Source organism: Podarcis melisellensis (assembly GCF_964234715.1).
Source record: "Podarcis melisellensis genome assembly, chromosome: 3".
Taxonomy (NCBI): domain Eukaryota; kingdom Metazoa; phylum Chordata; class Lepidosauria; order Squamata; family Lacertidae; genus Podarcis; species Podarcis melisellensis.
The window spans coordinates 120,160,471-120,178,203 of record NC_138530.1 but is presented as its reverse complement, the minus strand read 5'-3'; the positions used below and the strand labels follow the sequence as shown (position 1 = coordinate 120,178,203).

At 42.0% G+C, this 17,733-nt stretch overlaps 1 protein-coding gene across 3 annotated transcripts in view; it reads right to left on the bottom strand.

The window, feature by feature from the left end:
* COL4A1 (collagen type IV alpha 1 chain) overlaps positions 1-17,733 on the bottom strand; it is a 149,749-nt gene that overhangs the window by 53,368 nt on the left and 78,648 nt on the right. For all 3 annotated transcript variants that reach the window (XM_081905937.1, XM_081905936.1, XM_081905935.1), the window contains exons 25-32: positions 16,211-16,402; positions 14,342-14,510; positions 10,015-10,107; positions 9,654-9,758; positions 7,122-7,219; positions 2,466-2,616; positions 1,303-1,416; positions 396-563 (exon numbers count right to left, since the gene is read on the bottom strand). In XM_081905937.1, coding sequence (XP_081762063.1) covers positions 396-563; positions 1,303-1,416; positions 2,466-2,616; positions 7,122-7,219; positions 9,654-9,758; positions 10,015-10,107; positions 14,342-14,510; positions 16,211-16,402 — 1,090 coding nt within the window. The remainder of the gene's footprint in view (positions 1-395; positions 564-1,302; positions 1,417-2,465; positions 2,617-7,121; positions 7,220-9,653; positions 9,759-10,014; positions 10,108-14,341; positions 14,511-16,210; positions 16,403-17,733) is intronic.

Below are 17,733 nucleotides of genomic sequence, written 5' to 3'. Positions count from 1 at the left end.
TTGCTTCGCAAGACGAAAAAACCGCTATACGAAGAGCCTCACGGAACGAATTAATTTCGTCTTGCGAGGCACCACTGTACATCTCCTGAAAATAGCTTAAAATTTCAAGGGCACTTCACTCTGAAACCCTTTGACAACATCCTAATTGCTCTTTGTTTTTCGTGGATTTTTTTTTTGTCAGGCATGCATTTCTTTTTCAAGCATAATCAAGATACTCAATACTTTGTATCCCTTTTTATTTTTGAAATGAAAGTGCTCTAAACAAAGGAGAAAAAGTACAGAGTTCCATTTCCTTCTTTCTCATGATACTCCTTATAGAACCACATGTTTCACTCTGTAAAAGAGAGGATAATATGATAAGACAATAAATAGTCACTGGAAGGAAGGATGTGTACCTGGGACACCAGGGCGTCCTTCTTGTCCTTGTGGGCCAGGTAGGCCTGGCAGCCCTTGTAATCCTGGCAGCCCCGGAGATCCTTGGCTACCTTTATCTCCTTTGGACCCTGGCATGTCTAGCCCAGGAACACCCGGGTAGCCTCTTTCCCCTTTGCTTCCTGGAGGTCCTGCAGTAATAAAGAGAAAATGATACAAAGTGGCTCTTGATAATAAAATGTCCAACACAAGTAAGAACAAATGACACATGGCTCAAAAATGTGGATGGGGGAATCCTTGCATTTGGATTAATCGTTCTACCCTATTCATTTTTGTTCTCCTGCTACTATTCATGTCAGGTTACTGATGAAAGTTAAGAACCTTATAATGCAACAATTATTGCAAAAAAAAAATTGTACAAACTTTCATTATTCAAGAAATAATAATGAAACAAAACTTGACTTTTCCTAAATGAAATCTTCTGTCAAATTTGAATGTATTGTTTTAGAAGAATACTAAGACTGCAACCCTGTACACAGTTTCCACTGAATTTCTTCGGCGATCATTTCTGGCCAAGTAAGATAGTTTTCCATGAACAGTGAGTCCATAAGTGACTGTGGAGGTCAATTCTGGAGGGCTAAGGACCAATGCAATACTATAACTCCATGCATGTCTACCCAGACATAAGCTGCACATTGTTCAATGCGACTTACCCTCATAGGAGGAGTACATAAGCATTCTAAAATCAATCATCCTGCAGTTTTATTCTGATTGCTGACAAAACTCAGAAACATAAATATACACACATTTCCTTAAAAAGAGAATTGCACAGTGCACATCCAAATGAATGTATTTTGTTTAAATGTATGTTACACTGTACATCCTACAAACATAAATGGAAAGGGAACAAATACAAAAGGAACAATTTACCTATTAGTCCCGGAGGACCAGATTGTCCTGGAACCCCAGGAGGGCCAGGAGGGCCTATTCCTGGTAAACCGGGGGAGCCCTGTAGACCTGGTATTCCAGAAGGACCAGGGTCACCTAAGTGGAAAATCAAACAGTGGTAGCAAGTTAACTTGGGTATTACTAGTTACAGGTAGGTAGCCATGTTGGTCTGCTGTAGTCGAAACAAAATAAAAAAATTCCTTCCAATAGCACCTTAGAGAACAACTAAGTTTGTTATTGGTTTGTTATTGTTATTTGTTATTGGTATGAGCTTTCGTGTGCATGCACACTTCTTTAGATACTAATTATTACTAATTAGTATACTACTTATTACTAATTAGAAAGATTATTTGCCTTTGACTCTTTACCCGCTGCTTTTCAGGAGAAGAAACGGTTAAGGAGTAAGCCCTACACAAATCTGGAGTAGAGCCCCTAAGGTGGTTGGATGGCACCTTGTACCCCTCCTCCTGGCAACTTCTGCAGCCAAGCTGGTACCAAACACCTTGCTCTGCTTTCCTCTGGACCACAGCAGTGAGACCAAGATCTCCATACACTCAGGTCCTCCATATACACTGACCAGGCTTGCACCCCAGGGAGGTTACTTTCGTACTGCAAAACAATGCAGGAGCTACTGGTCTCTGCAGCCACAGTAGGTGCTTTTCCAGCAGTTTGACTTCACCCCAGAGATGCACTCCATTGTATCTTGAGATAGACGAATGTCAACAACAACTCTTTGTAGAATGAATGAGTGAATTATTTATTTCATTTATGAAATGCTTCCCATGAGGTATCCCAAGTGATTTACAATACTCCATATACCCTCAATGTCACTAACACTAAAACCTTACAAACATTTATTTGGGAGTCCCTTTTAATTTAATGGAACCTACAACTGAGTAAATCTATTGTATAGGGCCAACATGGTGCTTCCATTGTTGTATTTTGAAAATCAAATGGGAGAAAAGACTTCCCTGAAGTGAAGAAAGGAGAAATAACAAGGAAAGATTGAGAGTAATGTGGGAAATAAATGAGGTATAAGGCCACCCAGGTTATGTTTGGCCATAAATGTCACCTAATGTGAATTATTGACGCAGGGGGAAAACCCTGCATCATAACAATTTAGCTAGTAATGGCAAAAAGCTTACCATGGGATCCTGGCTGGCCAGTCACACCTGGAAATCCTTTTTCTCCTGGTATGCCAGGTAAGCCTCGATCACCTTTTGATCCAGGAAGGCCATCTCGTCCTTGTGGACCAGGAAAACCTTTAGGGCCTGGGAGACCTAATCCAGGTTCACCCTTAACATATTAGAATAATCAGACATTAATAAAATGAAAGCAAGCATCCCATCAACAAATAAGGACAACACTGCAATCCAGAGAGGATTCTTACACAATCTGTCTTTAATACCATAGACCATGGTGTCCTGGATCAAGTGGTGTGTAGGAAGGGCACTGGAGGCACAGTTCCTTCTTGCATGGTTGAGTCCAGTGAGTAGCAAGAGGAGAGTGTTCTTTGGCTCCATGGCACTTGTTCTGAGGGGTTATGCAGGGCACTATTTAGTCTCTACTGCTATTTTACAGTGGTGGATGAGAGACAACAAACTGAGTCTGAATCCTGAGAAGATGGAAGCTCTGTGGGCAGGTGATTCCTGGGTCTGGAATAGTTGGACTAGTTGCCCATTTCAGATGGGATTGCACTTCTTAAAGAAAAGGGACACAACTTGTGGGGAGGTCCATCTTTGTCATTAGAGGCCCAAGTGACCTAGGACTACATTTACCAGCCCCATTTTGTATGCCACCTATAGATGAATCTGAATTGGGATAACCTAGCCGCTGCAGTCCAGGCATGGCTATCCATGACAATGGATTACTGTACTGCAATGTGCTCTATGTGGGGCTGCCCTTGGGCCTGCTCTGGAAGCTCCACCTAGTCCAGAATGCAGCTGTGAGGCTGCATGATGGGGGTAAATTCCATCAACATATTTTTGTAAACCACTTTGAGGGTTTTTTCTCTCTTTTTACAATTAAGCAGTGACCTCTGCTAAACATTTACACCGTCTGGCTATATTTTACTGAGCCAGGTCCATGTTTCTTGTGTAAAGTCCCAAATGACTTGGGTGCACGATACCTTATGGCCTGACAAGAGTTATATCTTGGCTCAATTACTGAGATAATCCAGTGGAGCACTGCTACCTGTCCCCCCTTTACAGAGGCTTGACTGCATTCAGCTAGAAGCTGAGCATCTAGTCTAGCCATTTCTATGCAGTGGAAAACTCTTCCATCAAAGATTCAGCAGGCATCCTTGTTACTGACTTTCAGATGTCTCTTTAAAACCTTTTTATGCTGACAAGCTTATGCAGCTTTTTAAAACTTTCTTGTTTTGAATTACTATTTTGTATTGTTTTTATGTTGTTTTATTGTCGACTCACAACTTGCACAGGCATAGTATGTAAAGCCAAAATTGTATATTGTCACCCCAAATGGAACACCCAACGGTTCTTACCCCACCCCAAGCAAGGGGCCATCTGACATCTCAGAAGAGTCTCCCAGAGTCAGTAAGCAAGATAGAGAGTTTAAAAGCTCTTTTGGCACCAGGAAAACCTGGTGTAAAAGCTTTTAAGCTTTCCATGTGTTTCATTTGTGCCAGCCACTCATACGCATGTAAAGTTGAAACTGCAAATTAAATGCATGTAATTTGCATGTATATGCCTAAAGGTAACGTGCAACATACCTCTGTGTGTGTGTGTGTGTGTGTGTGTATGTGTGTGTGTATTCTTTATGAATTAGCAGCATACGAATATAAATCAATAAATATTATTTAGGGGATATTACAGCAACATTTAATTCAAATGCTAATATGCCAAAAAGCAAAGTACTTGGGCATTTGGATCACCCCCAAAATATAAACCTATTCCAGGATAACTATACAAAAACTTGGTTGAACATTAAAAAAACCGCACACAAAAAATCCACACCTTGAAACCTGGAGTAGGCTGAAGCTTTCATTTCTGGGGATTTCTACTATAAAGATGAATGTCCTCACCAAATTAATATTTTTATTTCAAATGATCCTAATACTGGGTGAAGCAGGCTGCCTCAAGACATGACAAAATGAGATCTCCAAGTTTTTATGGGAGGGGAGAAGACCCAGAATCAAACACCTAATTTTAATTGATATAAAGGACAGAGGAGGCTTTTCCCTAACGGATCTGAAATTATACTATGAGGCAGCCTGCTTCACTTGGTTAAGGTAAAGGTAAAGGTACCCCTGCCCGTACGGGCCAGTCTTGACAGACTCTAGGGTTGTGCACTCATCTCACTCTAGAGGCCGGGAGCCAGCGCTGTCCGCAGACACTTCCAGGTCACGTGACCAGCGTGACGAAGCTGCTCTGGCGAACCGGCACCAGAGCAGCACACGGAAACGCCGTTTACCTTCCCGCTATAAAGCGGTACCTATTTATCTACTTGCACTTAAGGGTGCTTTCTTACTGCTAGGTGGGCAGGAGCTGGGACCAAACTACGGGAGCTCACCCCGCCGTGGGGATTCAAACCGCAGGCCATGCGATCGGCAAGTCCTAGGTGCTGAGGTTTTACCCACAGCGCCACCCATGCCACCCGCCACTTGGTTAAAGGAGTGGTGTATTTTGCAAGACCCGGACCTCCTAGACTTGGAGGGTTTTGATAATCGATGGGGATTTATGGGACAGCCAAAATACATAGAAATTTTGCAGATCATATGATCAGGAAATTTGTTAGAACCCAAAGTCCCATGGTGGACATCTCTAACAGAAGCCTCTGCAGTGAAAAGGAGAAATCTGGCCTACATATAAAATACTCTTAAAGAAAGAAGACAACCAAATAAAACTAAAAAGCTTTGAGGAACTAAGAGAGTATATTTCCGATTGGTTACAATACCATCAAATATTTGAGAAATTTAAATCTGATAAACAAAACGGTTTTGCAACAGAAATTTCAAGATTTGAATCTGAGCTAGTAAATTCCAAAAGCAAAGCCCTCTCTAAAATGTACAGCGGTCATGGTCAAGACTATGACCATGCAATAACTATGTCCCAACAGGAAATTTTTGGAAAAATAATTGGAAGTTCACAGCTTGTTGTACCCTAAGAGAGAACTTTTTTAAAAATGCAATATCAATGATATTTAATGCCCTGGAAACTTTCTAAGATGTATAAGAGTGTCCTAAGCGACTGCTGGAGATGTGGAGAAAAACCAGGCACTTTTTACCACATGTGGTGGCAATGCAAAGAAAATTAAGGCATTTTGGGAAGACATCCACTTAGAATTGCAAAGAATGTTAAACATCTCCTTCGATAGAAAACCAGAAGCTTATCTTCTGGGAATTACAGGTTTGGACAATCCTTTTTTTTTTTTAAAAAAAAAAGGATATATTTTTATATGCCATGGTTGCAGCAAGAGTTCTAATTGCTGCAAATTGGAAATCTGATAAACTTCCATCTACGCAAGAATGGATGCAAAAACTGACTGATTATGTGGAAATAGACAGCTTATCTGAAAAAATAAAGAATAAAACAAAACAGACATTTGTATCAAAATGGGAAGTCTTTAAAATATATTTGAAAAATGTTTACAGTAGCTTGAATTCCGTTGGATTTGACTAATTTCAGTAGTAGCCTTAAGAACGATGTGAGACATAAGACAAATTAAGAATTAGTTAAAATATGATGACAGTTTGTATTGGCAGCAAGTTATGTGTAATTGAATTAAGAAGTAGATGGGAGGTCCGGCTTATAGTTAAAGGATTATTTTTCACTTTAACGTTTTGTGTTTTTTAGTTCTTTTATTATGATTTCTACTTGTTTTTCATTTGGTAACGGTGTAACTCTTGTTTTCTTTTTTTGTGTATTAATAAAAAAATCAAATGCTAATGATAAATATGTCTAATAAGCTAAAAAGTAAAAACTTTATGCCATTCCCACATCACTGGTTAATCTACTGTGATGTTATAGAATAATAATGAACTTTGTAATATCACAGAACCAAGGTGCCAGCAGAAGAAAGTTCTCATACAGTTTTGTGAGGGGGATGAAGAATTGATTTGGAAGGAATAAACATTTCACATAGGATGGGAGAAGATGCATCATGTCAGCAGAAGAGGCTAATGGAGATAGCAAGAAAGGTTCAGAAATTAAACAGAAAAAATTGAGAAGAAGGTGCCCTCTTGGCAGTACCACACTAGAGGAAGTTCGGAGGTGGTGGCCCAGGAGATGGCATTATTAGTGGGAGTCCCTAAGCTGTGGAACTTCCTCCCTAGAGACGTGTGTCTGGCACCTTCCTTATGTAGCTTTTGACATGTGGTGATGTCCTCTCACCTTTGGCACTATATGTGTGTGTGTGAACTCGCCCTGCTCTCTTGACTTAAGTTGTCATAATTGATTTTAATATAGTATTTTAAAAAATTGTTTTAACCCGCCCTTGGACCTCATGGTGAAGAGTGGATAAGAAATCAAATAAAAAAACAGCTTCCTTCCTGTCCTCTAGCCGCAAAGTCCCTGCCAAAAAATAAAAAGGAAAAATACAATTGTGCATGAAATGGAAGAGCTCCAACTCTGCCCGAATGAGATAGAGCTGGTGTCAGATGACACCCCCACCGTCCAGAGAAACACAAAGTATGCCTGAATAATCCAGGGGAGAATGTCAAGCCATGCATTAGCAATGCCTTCCTGGAGTCTCTACAGAGGATGGCCAACGTCTGAACCTCCATGACTGCTAGTACCTGCAGCTATAATTGGTAGAAGTTAGATTAAGCTCTTAATAAATACCTTTTGTCCGTGTGACCCTTGTGCACCTGGTAACCCTGGAGAACCGGGTTCTCCCTTTTCTCCAGTTACACCTGGTGGGCCTGACTGACCAGGAAAACCTACAAAATCAAAGACATGATAATACGGCTCAATACTCAATATGTTAGAAACCCAATTTTTAAAAATACAGGGAATGACTGGATTTGAAAGCAGTAATTTTAATGTTTTAGTATTTTAACTTGTATTTTTTAAAGTAGGGTTGTAAATATTTATTGCTTTTACAGTTTTATCTTTTGTAAACCACTTCAAGTTGTTTTTTTATAATCAAGCAGTGTATAAATTCTATTAAATAAATAATAAAATAGAGAGGGTGCTTGGTATCTGACGGAGTACCTACTGCTTCTACATCAACATGCTCCTTTTTAAAGACAGGGACGGGGACCCTCCCCCCCCCCCGCCTAGAAGAGCAAACTGCCAGGGCTGCATACTAGTGGAGGGTGCGACCAAAGCTAACCCACACTCTTTGGCTACATTCATACATCACAATAATGGACTGATGTCTTGCCTCGGTAATGGACTGGATGAGAGCCAACAAAGTCACGTTCAATCCAGATAAGACAGAGGCACTGTTGGTGGGTGCTTCCCCAGACCAGATTGCTGGAAGGTGGCCTGCTCTTGAGGGGATTACGCTCCCTCTGAAGCTCAGAGGTCCTCCTGGATCCTTTGCTGTCGCTTGAGGCTCAGGTGGCCTTGTTGGCATGTTCGGCTGGTGGCCCAGCTGCACCCCTATCTGAACAGGGATATCCTAACTTCTGTTGTCTAGGCTTTGATAACCTTTAGGCTGCATTACTGCAATGTGTTATATGTGGGGCTGCCACTAACGATAGTTCAGAAATTTCAGCTGGAGCAGAACTCGGCGGCCAGGTTGCTCACCATGGAAGGACAGTTTGACCATATTATACCAATCCTGGCCCAACTGTACTGGCTGCCAATTAGCTTCTGGGCCCAATCAAAGTGCTGGAGAAGAAATGAGTTTTGCTGGCAAGACGGATCTCTTTCCTTCAATCCTAAGCAGAGACTGAGACCTGAGCCACTTCTTTCTCCTGTTCAACAAAGACTGTTGGCTTTCATACAAAGGGGGAAACAATCAGTGAAACGGACACTTCTGACAGGGAGACTGAGCAGCAAGCTTTGCTGCAACACAATCCTGTCAGTCCCAGCTGCAATACAGCTTAAAAAATCCTCGTGCTGGCAAAAAGGGGCCAAATATAAAATGTAAATATGAAAAAGGAGAAAAAACAGGGACAAACAGTAAGAAACTTTTCTCTTTTCTTTTCAACAATGGGAAACAGGGAAGGGATCTCACTTCTGCTCTTACATCCTCTACTTATTATTATTACACAGGACAACAGAGACAACAACTACAGGCAGAGGATTTGAAGCAAACAAAACAACCAGAATCCACTCTAAAAAGTGAAAAAGTATTAGGTTCTGCAGAGAATAGGGGACCCAACCTACACAATCAGAGGCAGGGAAGATCTGGAGAGCAGGATGGCTCCTCCCCCTGGAAGAGGAGGCAATACTTTCAGGGAACCCTGCCTAAAGCCTCCAGTTGGAGGAGCCATTCACTCTTGCAAATCCACCACCTTCTGAGGGAGTCTGTTACACTGTCTGACAGCTCTTACCATCAGAAAGTTCTTCCTAACGTTTAGTTGGGATCTCATTTCTTATGACTTGAATCCATTGGTTTGTGTCCTGGAGCAGGAGAAAATAAGCTTGCTCCCTCTTGCATGTGACAGTCCTACAGATGTTTGAATATGGCTTTCATATTTCCTCTCAGTCTCCTCTATTCCAGGCTAAACTCCCTCAAGCTCCTCATAAGGCTTGGTTTCCAGACGCTTGATCATCATTCATAAAAAGAGGGGGGCGGGGGAATGAGATTCATCTGGCATGACTTGTTTTTGAGAAACCCATGCTGGGTCTTTGTAATACTGTAATCACAGTATTCCTTTTTATTGATACCTTTCCTGGTATCAATAAGGTCGCCAGTCGGTAATCACTTGGGTTTTCTGTTTTCCTCTTTTTGAATATGGGGACATCATTTGCCCACCACTGATCTGCAGAGGCCTCACCTTGTTCTCCAAGAATTCTCAAAGATTATAGACAGAGGCCCTGAGATTAAATCTGCAAGTTCTTTTAGTACCTTTAGATGCAGTTCATCAGGCCACGGAGACTTGATTTCTTTTAAACTACCTAAGTGTTCCTTTACCACCTCTTTTTCGGCTACAGTTCCCTCCTCACATCATTTATTCTGTTATTTGTTCCAGAATCACAGTTTTAGTCTTATACCTTTCCCTACATAGCAGGATTTCCTAGATCTACACCACTCTCAAGAAGCAGAGGTAGAACACTTGGTGCTCTCCAGTTGTTAAAACAATCAACAATGTTTTACTACAAATAACGTTTTACAGTATTTAATTTTTATTTTATTATTTATAGGCTGCCTATCAGATTACGCCTTTTCTTACAACCACAAAATAAAGCACAACATACCTGGGAGCCCTGGCGAGCCAGGAAACCCTATTCCTGGTGGACCTGTCTGGCCTTTTTCACCAGGCAGGCCAGGCCTTCCTGGGATCCCTGGATCTCCTTTGTCACCTGTGCAGTTAAAAACAAAATGACTCATGTTTAGTTCATACCCCTGAACATTTTGTGAATCTTTGCACTTTTGTCCATTTACTGTATTTATTTCCCCCCAATCTGAACTATAAAATTGCGATTTTCTTGAGTCAAAATGAGAGTACCCCTAAACACATTTTCAGAAAAAAAGCACTGGTTCTAACACAAACAAGAGAATTTGGGTGGAATGGGAGAGCTACAGAACAATTCTCCACATTAATATGAGATAAACTACCTTGGATACCCTGAATTCCAGGGGGGCCAGGAATACCATCTGCTCCTGGAGAACCAGGCAGAGAAATGACGCGTCCAGCTTCACCTTTGGGTCCTTGTAATGCATTAAAAAGATACATGCTTGTTAATTTGCTATGTTATCACTCAGTTGCTTTTCATAATAAGTAACATTATCTCAATAATATACTCTCCTACATTTAATGGATGAAAGAGGAAGAAGAGAAGAGTAACTCAGGTTGAAATCCTAAACATATGTACTAGGAAGTAAGCCCCACTAAATACAGCAAGACTTGTTTCTGAACAAACACGCATGGGATCCTTCCGCACCCAGCGAAGAATAACATTTTTACCATACTGGTATACTGTTACACTATTACTAGCACATAGTCATTTTGATTCTTTTTCCAAATAAGCTTTCTGGCGTTTTACATTGGTTCTTTCCCCCCAAGAGCACCAGCAACTAATGTTTTAAGTTGCTTCCCTATACAGGCATACCTTGGGTTACAAATGCTGTAGGTTGCACATTTCCGGGTCGCGGACCACGTCGAACCCGGAAGTACCGGAATGGGTTACTTGCGGGTTTCGGTGCTCGCGCATGCACAGAAGCACAAAATCACATCACGCACATGCGCAGATGCGCCAAATCGCATCACACGCGTGAGCAGACGCAGCACTTCAAGCTGCGAACGCTGTGGGTTGCGAACATGCCTCCCGCACGGATCACGTTCGCAACCAGAGGTATAACTGTATATAAAGCTGAAAATATTATCATAGCTACACATGTGTCAGGGGCTCAGGAGCAGAGGCACAGGAGAAGGAGGAAATGGAGAGCGAGGGGGAGGAATCCGAGGGGAGCGTAGGCGATGACAGTGGTCCGAGGGATTCCCTGAGTCTCTCCAGCGAATCGGAAGATTCACAGAAGGGGGCGCCCATGGCCAGGGCAAGGGGGGTGCCTAGGGGGACACCCCAGGAAGAAGGGGCCAGAGGGGACTCAGAGAGCAGCAGTTGGAAATCAGGACCAGCTTCCCCACCAGAGCGCAGTGGGGGGGAGGAGTCCCAGGTATCGGGACCAGGCTGCTCACCACCAGCGAGAGGAGATGAGTCAGGATTGACCACGCCTCCATCGGAGAGCGCGGAAACGGTCGAGAGGAAGGTTGGAGGCTGGGCGCGCGCGCCAAGTTCAAATGTACAGGCGAGCGGCACAGCAGGTAGCCCGGATAGGGAACCAGGTCCTAAAGCCTGCCGGAAGGAGGGACAAGAGTCAGGGGGGTCAGCGTCAGAAGAGTCCAGAAAGGAGGAGACCCCGGGGGGCAGAAGGACCCAGAGGAGGAAAGAACAACGGAAGAGGTGGAGTAAGGCTAGAGTCTTAAACTGGTGTACAGGGGGCGGAGACTCAGACGGAGCTTCGCCGGTCTAGGTTCTAGACGTAGAGCTGCACGCTGCGGCTTGTAAATGGAAACTGAACTTCAATAAAGACTTTTGTACATTAACACCGGCTGGCGTTGGTCCTCTGTGAGCTGGGACCTAGAGGCAGCTCTGACAACATGAATAGAAGTTATGGGAAATGGACTTTTTTTACCTGTGCATTTTTGTTCTCTGAGGTGCTACCAAGGCTTTCCTTAACCTGGGGGTGGTCCCTCCCTCCGGAAGACAAGATCACTTGCTCAAATTCTTCTCCAATGGGAGAGACCACCTTGTCTGGCTTGTGCCAGCTGCTATGAAGAAATGGTTACATTCTGGGAGAAAAAATAATTTTTAAAATTTAAATTTAGTTATATACATTGCTGGGAGGGGAAGTTTTAACTGTGTGAAGAGATAAATAATAGCTCACTTCTGACCGAAACAAGGAACAGCCTTCACTGGCCAGGTCAGAGGGCAGCTGGAGCCTGGTCTGGCTAAAGCAGAACTGAGAGACTCTGGTCTAAATGGCATACGTCAAGGGAAGTCCTCTAGGAACTAGTGAGTTGACTTGCAAATGAGAATAAAAGCGTAAAGAGCCTATTAGCTGTGCAAAGGGGTAAGAACTGGTGAAATAATATAGCTACTTCTCTGAAGCAACAGTCTCAATCTGAAAGCAAGAATAACATCATTTAAAAAAGCAGAATTCAAGTAAGAGTAACCTATTTTTATTTTTTCCCAAGTCTTTTATTTTTTTGTATGAGATTTTTATTTAACTTTTTCATAATACAATAAAATAGTAACTAAAAGAGTACAAATAAGGATAAAAAAATATGGAGTCTTCTCTAAAAGTAATTCTTATCCGCACAGAAGATAGTAACTAGCTCCTCCCAGCTCTCACCTGGGCTCTTTCCTTTCTTCTCCCAGCCTCTCACCTGGGAGACCAACATTTTCCTGTCTCTCACCCAGGGTCCTCCATCAACCATCTCCCACCCCCATGAGTATACAATTTCTAGACTTTAATAAAGGGACCAGACATAGGACTCCAAAGGAAGAAGGGAAAAGATTGAAAACAAAGAAGAGAGCCAAAGAAAAAGAAAGAAAGAAAGAAAAATAAAATATAAGAGATAAAAAGACAGAAGAAAAAGAAACATTAGAGAAAGGTACAAAGAAATAATTTCCAATTTTCCATCTGCCAGGTACATGAAAAAGGATTGTTTAAAACATTCAGTCCATGCTTACATCCATCTTCTCCACTTTCTGTTAAACAATATAGTGGTGCCTCAGGTTACAGACTCCGCTAACCTGGTAGTAGTACCTCGCTTTAAGAACTTTACTTCAGGATGAGAACAGAAATTGTGCGGCAGCAGCAGGAGGCCCCATTAGCTAAAGTAGTACCTCAGGTTAAGAACAGTTTCAGGTTAAGAACGGACCTCCAGAACGAATTAAGTTCTTAACCAGAGGTACCACTGTTTTGTTTTTTCAAGTCAAGGTGTCTCAGAATCATTCATTTCTATTTCCGAAGCAAAGTCCAATTGGTAAATGTCAATCACATGTGTGCACTGACCCCTCTCGCTCTCCAGGCTTCCAAGGCGTCTGAAGCGTCCAGAGCGGAGTGGGAACTCCTGCTGCGCTCTGTAGGCTTTGGGTGAATGCACCTTGAACACACCTTGTTTTAGAGGGGGATAACAAGAAAAAAAAATTCCCCCTGTTCTCCCCCTCCTATGGTCCGGTGCGTCCTATAGAGCGAAAAATACGGTATATAGACCCAAGAGACCGATTTATAAAACCCCCTGTTTATGAATGGAAAGCATTTGAATAGGGGGGAAAGGGGGAAATGGCTTCTGAGCGACACCGACAACTTTGTTACTTTATGTGCTGGCAACTAAGAAGATCAGGAAGAAGGAACTAGACAAAATAGCAGTCAACTGCAAAAGGGATTCGGATATTTAATTTGCACATCATACCTGTGAATATTCTGCTATTCTATTCTATTCTATTCTATTTAATGCAACAAATAATTTTAGTAGCTGTGACCGTGGTTTTATTGTATGTCTGTGTCCGATGATTTTTATGGTTATTGTTGTTCTTTATTTCTTGTTTTTTTCTTTTTGTTCTTCTTCTGAATGATGCCATGGCCTATGGCTAGCACAATAAAAAGTTTTGGAATTGGAATTGGAGTTTCTTTCCAGGCCCAATTCAAAATGTTCATGTTGGGGTTTAAAGCCCTAAATGACTTAGGCCCCAAACACTTGGAAGACCACCCCCTTCGCTACAGCCACCCTCAAGGGGTAAGGAAAGCAGAGGAACCCTCTTCTTAGCTCTTCCACCCTCAGAAGCTTGAGGGCTGGTTGCTTAGGAGAGGGCATTCTCTGTGGCAGACTCTAAGCTGTGCAGCTGTCTCCCCACAGAGATACATCTGTCATCTTCATTATACAGCTTTCTGCCAATGCTCTTTACATCTGACACCTGAAATGTATATTTTAAGGATTCACCTTGTTTTTCTGATTGTAAGTGGCTTTAAACTGTTTTTAACATTGTGTTTTAATTGTTGCAATCTGTCCAGAGAAGCAAGGATGAAGAGTGGGTATAAAATAAATCATAGTTGTACAGGAAACTATTAGACACTCTTACTCTCAAATGTGAAAATCAAAAGGTAGCACTTTTTAGATCTTAATGTAAGTCACAGAATTTGAAAAGCACTGAATCTTAGCTTTATTTCTCACTAGCTTATTCTAACATTACAATGTTGTCCTTTAGAGTCTTTTTTCAAAAACTCATGGACATCACATTGCATGAAGTTTCACACCAGTTCTGCTGCTATTTCTGTGACTGGTTTTTTAAAAAATATTTTGTGCAGTTTTAGTATTGCTGAAATTGTCATCTGGGTAAATAGTAGCTATTTGTATGACTACCATCAGTAGTGTTACCTGGAAATCCTGGTGTGCCGGGAATCCCTGAAAGACCTTTGTCCCCTTTATCACCAGGTGGCCCAGAGGGCCCGACCCCTGGGGAACCAGGAAAACCTCTCTCTCCACGGGGTCCTGGAAAACCACTTATTCCTGGGAGGCCACGTTCTCCTTTTAACCCAATTGTTCCCTGGTTTTAAGAAAACAAGAAAACAATAACCTCTTCACCTTATACATCAAAGAGTGACATTTATTTTATGATATTGCATTAGTTTAACTAAAGTAGCTGGATTAACCATTACAATAAACAAGCTCCGGCCACACTGGATTATGAATAAATGTTTTCCAATGTGCATAAATTCTGTTCCTGAAATGGGATCATTTAAAATTACTTGCTGCTCAGAATACAGTTGCCCCTCATTATAAGACAAAAGCAACTAGGCTTCCAGTAGGGATGTTGCTGAGACCCATTTTGTTATGCTTGGAAAAGAGTGAGGTTGAAAGGGTGGGCTGGATTTAGATTGCCTTGGAAACAAGCTAAGATATCCACAGACTTTTTAGGAAGAAAGTAGCAGCTTGTTTTCGACATAATCCAAAGTGTTGGTTGGGAGCTCAGCCATCACCAGTCTACAGATGTGGGTATATTTAGAATATTTGTAGCTATTCTTCATTTAAAAGGGATCATATGTAGGATATATAGCCAACACTGTGCCCTCCAGATGTTGTTGGACTACAACATTCATCATCGCTGCCACTGTCATGCTGGCTGGGCTGATGAGAAGTTCAACCATATCTATGGAGCCCCATGTTGGCTACCCCCGATGTACAGCCACATTTACTGCTTGGATGAGGAAGAGTGGTGGAAGCTTCCCACTCAAGAGACCCCCAGAGGAGGGAACAAGTTGGGAGGTACTAGAAGCAGGAAGCTTGAGGGATCATTAAGAGGCAGAAGCAGGCAAATGGCCCAGAACAGGGCAGAATGATGAGGTTTCCAGTTTGGATGCAGGTTGCAACAGAGACAACAGAGGGGAGCCAGGTCCTGCATCTCTCCCCCAGATCCATCCTGACAGCTCCTCTGTTGACGGCTCTCCGGCCCCACTTACCCCTAGGATGTTACATGTTGCCGAGCAACGAGCCAGACAGGCATAGAGGCTCCTGGAGCTCACTGTAGAGGAAGATTACAGGGAAGGAGCCCTAACTAAGAAGGCTTGAGAGCGAAGGAGGGGCTGCATGCCAGTTCAAGCAACTTCTTAATTAGGGGAGTTTGCGTTTATGAGCCTCCTTGTATTTTTTCCTTTCCTTAATACAGAAACTAACTGCAAGTTAGCCTTGCATCTTCCTCTCTGACCTGCTCTTCCTGTCAGCCCTTTGACAACAGGTGTAGTGTAGTGGCATAACCAACCGGTTATGCACTTTGCCATAAAGTCATCAAACCTACATCTTTTGTGGTAGTGAGTGACAAAGGTTTGGCTCTCACAGAATGTCACAGACTGGGTGAAAGTGTGACATCAGGGCCATTGCACAACAGATAAATATAGTAATAAAATAAGAAGAATAAAGTGTCAGACCCATTCTTGAAAATATCAACATGGGGGAAAATTAAACTCAGGTTAACAGTGATGTTTAAACACAGTAAGTGCACTAAAAATGTTGAGAGCTACCTAGTCTACTTCCAAGCAGGCATTATTGCAGGTATTCAGCACTGCATACAGAAATATTGTAATGGGATTTATCTGCAAGAGCTTTCCAGTGAATGAGAACTGTAATGTGGAGTGTTGCTATCAGATGTGTATAAGAAAGATAGGGTGAACCTGCTGCCATCTTGTGACAGTAATACCCTACAGTTAATATAGTAGACAGTACAATGGGCAAACATAGACATACACCTACCGATGCACCTTTAAGACCTGGGGCACCTGGCAGGCCATCCCGCCCTGGTCTTCCTTCTCTTCCAGGAACACCTGGAGGTCCAGGGAATCCTGGATCTCCTTTATCACCTTTTAAATCAGAGTCAAAAAAAACATCTCCAGGTTCCCCTTTTGCTCCTGGGCTTCCTGCCAGTCCAGGTACACCTGGAGGTCCCTGAAATAACATTATAGCATCATTAAATAAATAATAAAATATATTTTAATAAATCAGAAAAAACTAAATAACCTCAGGTTTTAGTGCTAGATATTCAGGTGACAAATAATGAATTGTCAAGATTGCTCATATTCAGTTTTTCTGTGTGTGTTGCTATGAAATAATACAGACCTCTAAATTTCCAGAGAACCATGAGAATCAGAACTTGCCACTCCTTATAGCCAGACAGGTCTAATGGAACCAAGAGCTTACTTTTTTAAAAAAATATATATATTCAAAATTATAACAAGACATATTATCCAAAGACATATCGCCCTTGTTCCCCCCCCATTTTTCCTCCCTCCCCCCTCCCACACAAAACCCACCCCCCATCCCACCCCGACTTCCCTCAGTTCCAGTCATTGGTTTCTCTAAGAATGCTGCTTTCTGCATGTTACAAAGTTGTATAGATCCTCAAACTATTTAGCTGATTATTATCAATAAAAGGTTTGTGAATGTTTATTCAAAACTGGAACCAAGAGCTTACTGAAATGTTTGGAAAGGTTATATAGTCCTTCTGTAACTTTCAACTCAGAATACATGTGAAGGATTGCTTATTTAACAGTGCATCCACACACTCATATATAATTTGAATCTTCCTGCACACAAGAAGCTCACATACCAAAGAAAGTAAACTGAACCAAACCAAACCATGCAGCTTAAAAGACAGGGGCACTGTATCTCTCTTTTCAAAACAACACAAAACCAAACAAAAAAACAAAACAGCAAAACTGAATATGCTCTAAGCCAGGAAAGACTCTTTATATATGTGAAGGAAGGGTTGATGCCCCAGAATACCTAATTGCAATGAAAGGTGCAATAGTGGTGCCAATACGGTGTTTAGCTCTGAGATGCAGTGTACTATGGTGAAAGCCACCAGTGATAGCATTTGAAGAATATATATAATGTGAAGCGGAATCAATTTATGGTTCAAATGGAAGGCTCTCTATTGCTGACAGGGTGGTGTATCTCTATTGCTGACAGGGAGGACAGAAATTAATGCTGAACCAGAGATGAAAGCGGAGTTGTCCCTCTAAGGATGCACTTCAGGAAAGGGTTAGATGAGTTCACTTCCAGGAGGAAGATGGTGCACTAGACAATTTCTGTCAACAGCTCGTTGACAGAGATAATGATGTGGTGATTCTTTTCTCCTTTTAGTTTTCATTTAAATTAGTTTGTTTTTAATTGCTCTGTATCATGAAAAAGTTTCAATAATTTTTAATGGGGGGAAAGGACTATGAGATTTTGGATAACAGCCTAGAGAAGGAGTATGCCTGCCTTCAAAGAGTGTT